Source organism: Magallana gigas, chromosome 7 (genome assembly GCF_963853765.1).
Source record: "Magallana gigas chromosome 7, xbMagGiga1.1, whole genome shotgun sequence".
NCBI lineage: Eukaryota > Metazoa > Mollusca > Bivalvia > Ostreida > Ostreidae > Magallana > Magallana gigas.
Window position 1 is genome coordinate 2527217 of NC_088859.1, and position 13787 is coordinate 2541003.

The following is a 13787-nucleotide window of genomic DNA, read 5'->3' on the forward strand; positions in this document are numbered from 1 at the left end:
TTTCGTAAGCATGTTATCAACTTGATAACTTTATACCTAATTTGGTCATCTCCAGGGGATCAGTATTTTAAAACTATACCTATTTTATTCGCTATATCTAATTAATTAATGAACAGAAATCTATGAATAACAAGATGATCATCAACAGAATTTAATGTAGTGATTGTAATATAGTATAGTCTGTAAATTGCAAAAATGAATAAAATTGCTTGATTTACAATTTGCTGTGAATAACGCAAAAAATATTGAAATGCAAGAAAGGGTTTTAAAACATAACCATAAGTATTTGTTAGTAGTTACATTTCTAGGACACAAAGAGGGGAAAAACTGACATAATAAGACTTTCAAGCAGTAATTTAAATAAAATTTTGCAAGGCATTGATAATTTAGATGCTAAAATGACTATTTCTTACCAGTAAAATGTATATGTCTCATATTAAATATCTATACATGAAGGTTTACATATTCTAAAGTACTGAGCAAAATGTTGTGATGCCTACTCACCATCAGATTTCAAGTGTTAAATTGTAAGAAAAATATGAATAAATGAATAAAATCAACTTACCATTTGTTGTTTTCTTCATTATTTCTCTGTCAAAATGGTGTTAACTGGGGGGGGGGGGGGAGGGAGCAGCAGGTGCCCCTTTACGAGCTTGTATGTCCTGTCATGCAATCTGCTAGGCAGTGAAATATGTCATCATTCATAGGAATCATAAAGTAACATGAGAGAGAGAAAGAGAGAGAGAGAGAGGGCATATTTAAGGCTTTATAACTTAATGACAAATCGACCAATTCATTTATGATTTGGGTGATAAGTAAAGTTATCACTAGAAATGGCTTTTAGACATTTTGCAAGTACTTACGTCCCCTGTTTGACTCATTGATGACACCATGCTGTTCACACCCCGTTCAAATCCATTTCACACAATTTTTACCGTTATTTTTTCATATTATCAACCATAAGAACCCCACAAAATGTCATTTTTCATCCTAATTGTTTGAAAAATAACGAAAAATTAGACTTAAGTTAATAAACGTGGATTTTGACCTTTGACCTGATAATTACACAATTCTTCTTTGATTTTGATGAAACTTGGTAGGTAGACACTTATACCCATAATACACCTCCCTGTGAAATTTGGCGGGAATTGTATATTCTGCATCAGAGTAATAGGCATCTGAAATCTGGTCCAGGAAGGCTGAAATAATATGCAAAATCTAGCACGTTACACACAATAGTCAAATTTCAAGAGCTACATTTAACATTAATTACTTGTCAAAAGTTTCATTAATCTATTACATTCATTAACTTTACATGTCTACATGATGATGCTAATGGTGATTTAGTTCTTCTACACCTGGAACTATTTTTTGGAAATTTTTGAAAAAAATACCCCAAATATGGCTAAATTTTTCAGAAAATGCCAAAAATGAAACATTTAATCGCATGCTATGAGCTTGAAAAAATATTTTAAAAATTCTGCATTAAGTTTGCTATAGAAATCAGGTATTTTGATAAATATACAGTGGCTAATCCGTTTACATTAAGCATTTAATCACATAGAACCATTCACACATTTTCAGGAAATGGCACTTGCTGACCAAAGTAGATTAACTCAGAGTACACAGGGCTGATATGGATAGGCATAAAATGCCTTTTGAAACAAAACTAACAATTTAGAAGAATTTAGAATGAATTCTATTTGTCCATTCATTACATATACACTGAATAAATTACTTAAATGTACCCTAATTCATAAGGAGCCTTGGGTAAAAATAGTGGTATGTGACCTAGTAATAATACAAGAATTCTTCCAAATAAAATCGAGTCATAATTGCCCCCCCCCCCATAAAAAACTTAATTAATTAAAAAGCATTGAAAATTATTTATATATATCTCTAGGATATATTTTTTTTAACTTTCTGTATGTTTATGTTGTCTATTTAATACATAACAAACATAAAAAAACCCATTTTTTTCTTATTTATTTATTTTTACGTCCTTTTTATTTTTCATGTTTTTTAATCTGAAACGCCTTCTTAATTCAAGTTTCATTATTAAATGGACTTGACAATATGACGAGATACAAACACCCACTTGCTACAAGTATAACGCATGAGGGCAAGGCATCTAGCACTATACAGAACCATTTACATCTCCCGACAGCACCCCTGCGAATGTTATTGTCATTCAAATTTTAGACCACGTGGTGTTATTTGACCCTTTCAGTTTCGCAGTAAAAATCGTACCTCGTGTATATATTCAATTTCACAATATCTAGGTTCTTGTAGTCAAATATTAAATCTAGAGATTTATTGATTTTAAAATTTATCTTCATTAATTGGTGAATAAAATGTGTTCTAGAAATAAATGTGACTATACAAATATTAGTTTTTGTCTGCTGTTGCAACAACTAACATGCTTAAAAGAGATCCCTCCTGAGGATTAATTTTCGATCCGCGCCTGACCTAGTAATAACATCAATAGTGAAACAGACTATACTATTTAATGCAGAATGTTCGATGAAAATGGCTCGATATACTAAGTTTTAAGGCAAAACAGACCCCGTTATTTTTTTAAAAACATGGTATTGCACACCACAAGCATCAAACAGGGCTATGATATTATTAAGCAACCCAATGTTTATATTTTCAACCACTCTACACGTGGCTGAACACGAACGATAACTCTGGTCTGAATATTATCGTTTAATATAAATAACTGCTAGATGGTGAAATAAGACATACATCTTGAAAGCTTTTCCCGTTTTAACATAAATCAAAGTAGGATATGATACGAAAAACGACCAGTACTTACGTATTTTGAGAATATTATCCGAACACCTATACTTCCGCTCGAAATTTCACAGGAACTGAACAAATCTCGGTGAAGTCTCGTGAACTTTCATTCGAACACCTCTGGATTTATTACGTACTAAGCAACGATAAAGAAAACATTCCGAACACATTCGCAGGGGTGGACAGGAGGGACCACAAACAGAAGTTTAGAATAGTTAAGAAGCACCCGTTTTATTGCCAAATTTTAATATGTGTGAGTGTTTTTAGAATCAATCCTTCTGTTAAAAAATCACGATTGTCCATAATTTTTAAACCAACTTAAACGAGGATCTGTATTGAAATCCTTTTAAAAATAAGATATTTATACAATCAGATAATTCTGATACTCTCTGTATAAAGAACATTACGTCCCTAGCTTTGATGATCCTAAAATGTCTGCTTCTGTTCATTACATACTAGTATAAAGTATACTAATATCCATCATGTGAATGACAGCTGAGTAAACAAGTCACCTATGTATATTGATTCTTTATCAAACAATGCAGATCTCTCAACAATGTGGCGTAAGTTGCAAACAGACTCTATAGATTGCTGACGGTAATACCAGCAGGAAAAGTCAACAAAACTTTTATTTATAAAGTATTATTTTCCTTCAATAAGTCTAGGAAGAACCTCTACGTCCCTAAATCAATGCTTAGATCCCTGTATGGGTATGGATTCATTTATTGTTATTACGTGATGCTTAAATTGATGATATTCACGTACGTATATAGCAATTCACGTGTACTTTAAGAATGGCTCTTTCCCATACGTGTTCTCCACAACCATTGCGATTGAAGGGCAACACGTCCGGTACAGGGGGCACATAATGACATCGCGTTTGTTTCCGAGGGACACGGGAGGGTAACATGCTCGTTTAAGCGGACACTGAAAGACTTCACCTTTATAACTGATCTATTTCCTTGTTCACAAGATCTGATACTTCAGTGTCTATAAAATTTTCATGAACATTTTTTTTAAAAGCAATCGTGTATCATACAAGGCATGGTCATTCTTTAAAATCTGAATTTTCATCAAAAATTTTCCCCACCCCGAATTACTGGTACTTAAGGAGGCCGATTTGGGTTTTTTTGCGGAAAAACTACAATAGCAAAACTCTTTATTTTTTAACCATATGTAATTTAAACCAACTCTAGTTTATATGCGAAGGTTCATGAAAATCGACCGTCTGGTTCTTTTAAGGGACCATCTCAAAATAGAGGTACATTTACTATAGGAATGTATAGGAAACTGTCATTTTCCGCACATCAAAGCAGTTTTAAAAAATACTACAATAGCTTTTTTTCTCAAATAGTTATATATGATAAGTAATATCATTTCCTACCTTATATGTAAAAAACACAAAATTCTACCGTCTGGTTTTTAGTGGGGGCCATCTCAAAATATTAAAATGCACCAAATTTTGCTATATATTTGGATCATCACGAATGATGATTGGTATAATGGATTCATTCCAAAAATGAGGAAAATATCCTTGAGGATAGCATCATTCTGTATGTAAAATTTCAACAGCGTACAATTTTTACTTTTTCTTTTATGTTATTTCTTATAACGTACTCCTACAAAGCTTCATTTTATCATAACGTCATAAAAGCGCAATGGCAATGCTCCCCTACCGCACAACGTAAAAATCGTGTTAAAAATAAAAATTTCCTTTAAAAATCTAAATATTTTTATCTGTATTTTGTTTATTGTGTTCAATTTTATAAATGATATCGAAAAAAATTCATAAGAAGTATAAAACAACTGTATTATATTAGAAAACGCAAAAACATGCGCAATGCAAACTAAAGTCGGCCTCCTTAAATCCCCTTCGACGAGTTTGCTTGGAAGTATAAATCAAAAGTTTCTATTCTACGCCGGTGTTTTTAGAAGACATTTACATTCAGCAATGCATATAAACGTTTATTGAATTTAAATGTTTTTAGGATAATATTACTACTTCCAGACTGACTTATCTCTCTTTTAGCTTGGATTCCGGCACACATAATTACTAATTTTCTTTATATTGCATACAGTGATACATATTAATGTAATAAGTATTTAAAATATACATGTCAGATAAAAAATTGACACTTGTTGCTATGGTAACAAGGTTAAAAATAAGGCAAAAAAGAAAACCATAGTAATTCCGTAGAGCGAAAATACCTGTTTTGAATGCAATTTAGACTCATTCTTTGTTGCTAATTGTGGGGAAAAATCACACTTTTGTATTGAATTTATTCCAGCATTATTGAGCATCGTAAAATTGTTTATAATTCAAAAGGTCATAGCTACGACCATTCATTTTTGCTAAAATGCAGCTTCAACTGATATTTAATGAAACTTGAGGACATGTTCGGTAATTCTGATCAATTTATTTTGAAGTATCATGTAACATGTATTATTCAAAAGTACCTAAAATATTTAGATTTTTGTGATTAAAGTTCGTTTAACCATAGCAACAGATTTAATTTTATTATCGTTGTTGCTTATATAAACCAATAGGCGTTTACAGTGAAAACTGAATTGTATTAAATGAAAAAAAATGTTATTTTAAAAGTCTTGTTTAGTTACTAGGTAACACTTTCAAACTATTTTTTTGCTCATGAATAACTTTCTGTAATTTGAAAATGCGTAATATTTTAACCTGATTCTTTTATTCTGTGTAACTGAAACTGCTGTATTTACTTGCTATTTGTCTCCAAAGGAGCTTAAAAGGCCACTTTTGCAATCTTTCGCATCTGTTGCCATACTTATTACGCTTATCTTTGGATAGAGACACGTTTAAACTTCCTTTCTTGCAGCATTTTAACATTTAACATATACCATCAGATGATCGCATTCAATCCAACCTTTCGAAAATCTGTGACCGCACGGTAAAGCTATGCATTGACCAATGAGATCTGACCAGTAATAAGCAGTCAAATAGATAATATTAGATGTTTATTGTCACAAAAGGATTTTTTAAGATCTTTTCTTCAGATACTTGTATTTTTAAAATTATATAGTAAAATTGTGCATATATTTACTGATTAAGACAGTCACCATGCATTCTCCGAATAGTCAAACATTGGTGTCTTAAACAAAATAATGACACATATAATTATCTAATTGATATGTACAATTATACTTGTAAAACAGCTCTTCTATGATAATGACAATCACAATGACAATTTCTTTATTCTCTGAACTGCATAAATGACAGCGTTGAGAAGAATCAATTGAACAATAATACATGTACATAAAATTCATACATTTCACGCACTGGAGAGTGATAATACCAAAGTGAAAAAAAGGAAAAAAGTATGATTGGCAATTACCCCGGTGAGCTAACTCTCCCAATATAACTTTAATAAATTTACACAGATTAATCAACATTTTTTTATTATTAGTATTAAGGAGTTGTTGAAATTTGTAAACTTTGGTTGTGTTAAGAAGTATGAAGGTATGTATAAAACTCTCTTATCTTTAATTGTTATATCTGTACAATGAAATAAATAATGAAATTCATCTCTTATCTCAATACAGTTACATATGGTACATATACGGTTTCCACTAGGTATATCATACCATCTACATCGTTCAATTGGCAATTTAGCATTACTTGTTCTAAAAGTAAAACTACGACACAAGTGTATCCTAGAGGAGTGTATCAAAGGTAAGCGAGTCGCCTGGTCAATGTAATTGACGTTAGAACTTCTTTTCTCTCGTTTTAATACCTCATTCATACAAATACATTATTTCATTGATATAAAAATGTATAAATTGGGAATTATACTTCTTCTGTAATTATACAAGAAGTACATGTAATCCGAAATCTTCTGGTAAGCGTCCAGTATTAGAGGAAGTCAAACGTTGCAGTGACTTGCTCACCGGTATGCATCGTGGGTGTTACTTTTACTTCTGTTCCCGTGATCTCCATTTTTACCGCGACGTAAACTCTCTCAGGCCATTGGCTATTTTTACATTCTATTCTAATATTCCCAAGCAATAGACACCCCTCTTCATCAACATACCTCGGCGACTCCTTTTTAGAAACGTAGACAGATATATTAATAGGAAAATTGCGCATCATCTGCTTATCCTCATCGACAAAGGACGCTTCGGATCTCATTTCCATTGATTCACCAATCGATACCTCTTGCCCTATCGTAAAGTACTTTTGAAAACACTTGGAGCAATACAATTTTTTTTCAATAGTTATCTGCTTTGAATCGTCATGCAAACCTTTAACGAACGGTTTACTTATATCTACACCATATGTATATCGACATACCCGGGAACAAATGATGTCAGGATCGTGTCCATAGAGAACTGCTCCCTTGGCAACGGCCAACCCTGCTTCCATTGGAATAATAAACTTTTTGTTTGGAAAAGCCTTTTTAATGGTAGAATTTACAATCATACTATCGGCAAACCCGCCAACCATCACAACCCCATCTAAATCACGGCAAATGTCTGCATTGAAAATATCTTTAATGTGAGAAATTATATCATTTACCGAACTCTCGAAAAAAGATGTGAACAGGGAATGGTCGATATTGAGCTTGTCTCCACTAAATGACAATGCATTCTTGTGTTGTGATGTTTTGATTGTATTTTCAAAATTTTCGCCGCTTTTTTCAGACAAAATCTCCACAAAAGCTGGAGGAATCTTCAAGACAACTCTTTTAGTTGAATCAATGTTGAATATTCTCTTCTTTAGTTCAAATCCTCTAAGAAATTCTAGATAATCCGACCTGCCTTCGTTTTTAAAGTGCTTCATATTTCCCGATCCGAACAACTGATCTAAGAAGTAAAGAAAATTTTCATCTACTTTAGTTCCTCCCCAGTTCCCACCGCAAACCTTGTAAATAGTTTTCATTTTGCCGTCTTTGGTTGTTTCTTGAACAGCAACATCGACAGTTCCACCTGTAAACAGAGAAATAAGTAATTTTGCATACTATTTAAACGCAACTATGAGAAACACATGATTGAAATGGAATACAAGTTTAAATTTATTTCAGGAATTAAATCTTACCTCTTACGTTATGCAATATTGAAAGAAAATGAACAAATAATGTTCTAATTTGAAATTAACGATCTGAATAATCACGCAAGTAAAACATTTTTTAAACGAGTTGCTCTTTAACAGTCCTACTAAAATTTTGATATTGATTTAGCATAAAATAAAACTAAAACAAATTTTATTCAAATTTATTTGAACACTTATATTTTGGGTGTTTTAATATGATTGGTAAAACATCGAAACCGATTTATGTCTAAAAAACGTTAATTCGCTTAATAAAGTATATAAACGAAATGTTTTATGTAAAATGAAGACGTGTTTACCAGAAATACTAGTAACTTGACATTGCTTAAAATCTTCTCTTAAACGGATCAGATTAGGATTCGTCGCACCAATAACTGGCAAAAGCTACCGAAAGCAAGTTTCGGTTTTTAAAAAAAAATTCAGACTATTAAGTCCTCTACGTTTTTTTATTACAGTGCACTTTTGTGGTATATTGTAACTTTTAAGACTTTATAAATACGTAAACGTGAAAAAAAGTTTATGAAATTTTTGTAGCACCTTTGATGTTAATTAGATAGAAGTTACTGCTCAAAAATGATTGTGTTATTAAGAAATAGCATAATAGAACACAGTCCTATGAAGTGTAAAGAAAATAACAACAAGAGTAATCCACACATCTTTTATTTTCAACATACAAACAAAAGTCTACCCCATATTTGAAAAAAAAAATCATTTATGAAAAAATTTTCAATTGCTAAATTATACGGTTACCATATGAAATAAACTTTACTTTATTTTTATTGTATTTATTTAAACACAGTTCAAAGCACTAAAACTAAATTGTCAAAAATGCATGTTTTGAATATGAAGTACAAGTATCAATTTGGAGTATGACGTTAAAAGATCTTTAAAGTTACAAGTAGATTTGCAATACCCCCATTTTAGTCAAAAATTATAAAAAGGTTAAACTTGCTTTTGCTTTCTCTCCAGTGCTTATGCTTGCAGTAACTTGAATTTCAGTTCCTGCGATTTCCATTTCTATTGTACATGTAAACGTTTCTGGCCACTTTTCATTTTCACAAAAAACAACTATTTCACCTAAAACACGACACCCCACATCATCAATAAACACAGGATTTGCTTGATTTGAGACATACACTTTAATTGCCAAAGGTTGTTCCCGCATATAAACTCTGCCTTTGTCGCGGAAGTCGAAATCAGCAGTTAAGGACCGTTTTTCTCCAAGAAAGACATTTTCTTCTTTTTCAAAAAACTTTCGAAAAATATTTTTGCAATACCACACTTTGTTTATTTGTGTCATATTGCCATATGGGTGTTTGTTTTTATCAAATGGTAAACAAATATCATCTCCATATGTATAGCGACACACACGTGAGAAAATAACATCTGGATCATGACCAAAAAGAACGGCACCTTTGGCTACAGCAAGACCAGCTTCCATAGGTACGATAATTCGTCTTCCGGGGAAAGCGTCTTTAAGGCTCTCAATGACCAAATGACTGTCTGCATAACCACCGACAACCACTATTCCCTGCAAATCTTGACAGGCTGGGTCTTCCAGTATATCTCGTAGATGAGATATTATGTTATGTAACGAACTTCTAAAAAAGGATCTGAACAAACTTGCATCAAATCTTAACTTATCGCGCAAATATGTAACTGAATTGGAATAGGGAGACATTGAGATTATCTCTGAAATATTGCATCCAGTATGTTCTTCTAAATTTTCAAACAAAGCAATTGGTACTCCTATGGGGATAATGGTCTGAGTGTTGTAATCAACTTGCTTTTTCTTGATTTCTAGGATTCGCATCAGCTCCAGGTATTCAGACCTACTCTCATCCTTAAACTCAGTAAACACATCTGCTCCAACAAGTTTGATAAGAAATTGAATAAATTGCTGGTCAACTATGGTGCCACCCCATGGACCCCCACAAACGCCGTGAATGGATTTCATTTTTCCTGAATCAGTGGTTTCTTGAATGCTGAAGTCGACAGTTCCTCCTGAAACAATATTCTGCACTAAACCTTTATTTATATGCCATGAGTATCATAAGGTACAGCACTTAAATCAGGATAATGATGTCCTTAAAACGATGACTATTTCGAACCCGTCTAAGATGCATTTTCAAACAATAATATTTGTTAAATGGGCTTGGTCACAATTGAGGTCAAATGTACTTTTCCGTTTGTAATGATTACACAAATCATTGCTTCAATTCGGTATTTCTAATAGTCAACATAAATTTGAGTGTCAGTCGTCGAATTATTATCGAGTTACAGAGCTCACAATTCTTTGTTATATATACAAAGCTCAGGTCATGTAATTGTTTAAATTTCAAATGTTGAAAAAAAATCGAGATGTACACCTAACATGAATGTCACAAACACTAGAAACTGTTTATTTATGATCAAAACAAATTAACAGATTAAAAACAGCTTAAAAAGAATATGTATTGGTATATTGAACCAATATAAACAAGAACCAGGCACGGGCAATTTTACATATCAAAGAATTGTGAGCTATGTAACCTGCCTTTAACTCTACGAATGGCACAAATTTGGTTGATCATCAGAAATGCATTACAAAAGCATTGTTAAGAATAAAAATAGAAGGACAAAAATTTACCAAAACTATGACCTTGAGATTCAATGAGTTAATTACCTCATCTTATTTTCAGTAGTTGAGAAATCAATTAAACGAATTGAAATTAAATAAAGATATATTGGATACAAAAACCTATTACATTTCTTAATAAAACATTGTATTGGCAGTAACTTTTAATAGGAATTAAATGAAATCTTTAGGATATGAATATCGGCATGATGTTTTTTAAAGAAACTATTGAAGATGTCCTATTCATTCAGAAGAAATATACAAATTATCTATTTAACTCATGGTATTTTTATATCTAAAGTAAATATCGAATAATAAGGTACACCAAATAAACTTGCAAAGAAACGCATAAGAAAATATTGTATGATTGTATTATTTGTATTGATTGAATTTTTGGAAACTACACATTTACGGTAGACAAATACAAACATATTTCGTTTGCAGTTGCATAAATATCAGGCTATTTGTGTTCAAAGATACAGTACAGGCAACGCGGATCCCGTATTGGCCCGCGTTACCGTCACGGTATTTTTATCGTTCCCGCGATACACCATCGCGGTTTTTGATCGCGGTATGGATTGCGACCGTGATGACACCGCGACGGTGTGATTTACCGTTATTCCTGCTACTGCTTGTTGTTGTTACTTTACCTGTACTGTACATTACAGGCAATGCAGGTCGCGTAAATCCACGTCAAATATGCTACTTCAGATTTAAGCATAACAGCTGCATTGTAAATAAATTGTGGTCCATATTATTATAAAGTTAATAAATTATATTTATGAAATAGAATTTCATGAAATCGGAAACTACTTTCGAATTACAACATAACATGATTATTATCTATTTTGTGATGTGTAAATAAGAACACATATCTTTGTATTTGACGTGCTTATTTCGGTTATCATTTCTATAAGTTGATAATCCTGTTTTTATAACAATCTTAAAATTAAATATTTTCATTAGATGAACTCGTATCAATGCAGAGCAATTTCATCTTCTCATGACACGCATAGCGCCGTAAACTGTCAATACATGTCTATGTTTTAAATTGAGAAATGAACAAATGTCGGGAATCAACTAACAAATCTATTTTTCCATTCAATAATAAAATTATCATTCATATAATTAAGTTGGTGCTGCGTTAAAGCACATGGAATCTAACGTGTTATCAGTATGCGTTTACTGTGTATACATATAAAGTTTAAGTCACGATCATTTTCTGTGTATACATGTAGTGATTAACAAACTCAGGGTAGAAAACGACATGCCCTTGAGGGTTTTCACACCTATTCAAGACAAAAGAAAAATTCTATATCGCGTACGGCTTCGTCTAATCGCACAACACCTTACAGGAGAGAGAGAGAGAGAGAGAGAGAGAGAGAGAGAGAGAGAGAGAGAGAGGGGGGGGGGCGTTTAGGCGTAATTTAACGTACACTAATGTGAAATATACTAAATATATCCAATACTAAATATTCATAAAATTAGTATTCTAAAAAGAATATGGTACACTGTGATTGAATCCATCATGCAATTTCAGATTTGAGTCCACGTGCTGCACCTGTCAATCAAATCAGCCCGCTAGCTCTACCACGTGTTTCCTCCATGATAAAGTTTCGTTCTATTAGTTTTATTTTTAATCAAGAAAATTAGAAGTACGTTTAACAGTTAAGTTTATTTTACAATGTTCGTGGTGCATGATATGCTGTGTTTGGAAAGTTTAATTCGTTGTGTTTTTTCTCTATCTCTCATTTAGTTTATAATGGAGGTTTTTTACGGGAAGGAACATCTTCAACACGTTTATCGGTTATATAACGCAGTAAAATGATTCAATTATTTGATATAACTATTAGTAAACTTGTTTGATATGCATGTAGAATTCTTCTTGGTCAATCGTTACACAGATTATCTACCGGCCTCATTCCTGTGTATTCTGTGCGTTCAAGCGTAGAGTGATTTCCTGTCAATGCGACGGTTTCACACCTTTGTGTAAAACAATTGGGACTAAAGTCAAATGAAGTTAACTTCGATAGTCAAAAAGCGGTGGGGGGATGGGGGTAAGGTTACGATAACAGGAAACGGGTTTACATATTTGTAGTAGCTTTCAATAAAATTACATGTACATGCACACATAAAATGATATCAATACATTTACTGAAATGTTTAAATGTTTTTTTATCGGCATGAAATATCAGCAGCAAAAATCTTTCAAAACATTTTCTTAATTTCTTTGAAATGTGTAAGAACATAAGAACGGTTTAACAAAATTTCCTTCTAAAAAAAAACAATATCTAGTTATTCTGTTAAAAGAGAGAGAGAGAGAGAGTTATAGAGAGAGAGAGAGAGAGGGGCTCGGTCGCGACCTCCGTCACGGCGGGTAGCTGGTACACCATCACGACACCATGACATGGGATACCCACAATATCTTTCGATTACATAATTTTATGCAACTCTGGGTATCTCTAAGGCTCCTTACTCTCTACTTGTTATAATTCAGTTCAGAGAGATACACGTTAATTTGATTTTTCGCATTACAATGAGGCGTATTCGAAGGTGGCAAAGAAGTTGATGAGAAAGGAGAGGCTGGTAGACACTCGGTCATACATGTACCTAAAGTAACGTAACACAAATTCACTAAAACATGAATTCACAAAAAATGTTCTTTACACGTAGAAGACCTTGTAAGAAATGAACGGAACGTGCTAAAAATACCGGGTTGGTAATTTTATAGGAAGCCCTAATTTTTAATCACTTGCTCATCATTAGTTGACACGCATGGACTTCAACAACAAACAATACAAATGTAGGCGGACCAATTAATTGTTAAGAAAACACAATCACATTGCGTACACATTTATAATTTTATTTGCAATTTAATCATTTCATGATAATTTTTAATTTAACGACCTTTTTAAAATATGATAATGGATTCGAAAACATTTTATTTGCAATTGCTCCACAAGAATTAAATTAAATACTTTTATAGTTTATTTAATAGCTATGAAATAAAAAAAAAAATAGTAAAAAAGACTCCAAGTATTTCGATTATAATCTCTGTCAAAATCTGGTTAAATATCGTCATTAAATATAAGGAATCATGCAATTTATTTGTCAGCCGGGGAGATAACTCCCGCTTGTATACGATACTTTTCCATCGATAAATTTACCGTGGCGGGGACAGGTAGATGATGAGTTTACCGTGATGGGAACGCGGTATACCTGTCTCACCTGGCCGATCACCTCGATGTGTTTATACCGTGACGGGGCGCGGGAAGCACGGGATCCGCGTTGCCTGTA

At 32.7% G+C, this 13787-nt stretch overlaps 1 protein-coding gene across 2 annotated transcripts in view; it reads right to left on the reverse strand.

The window, feature by feature from the left end:
* LOC105344160 (heat shock 70 kDa protein 12A) overlaps positions 1-13787 on the reverse strand; it is a 150945-nt gene that overhangs the window by 95410 nt on the left and 41748 nt on the right. The window contains exon 5 of one of the 2 annotated variants that reach the window (XM_066065280.1): positions 8713-9877. The exons of the other annotated variant lie outside the window; for it this stretch is intronic. Coding sequence (XP_065921352.1) covers positions 8805-9877 — 1073 coding nt within the window. The 3' untranslated portion in view covers positions 8713-8804. Of the gene's footprint in view, positions 1-8712; positions 9878-13787 lie in introns of those variants that run through there. 2 annotated transcript variants of the gene reach the window in all.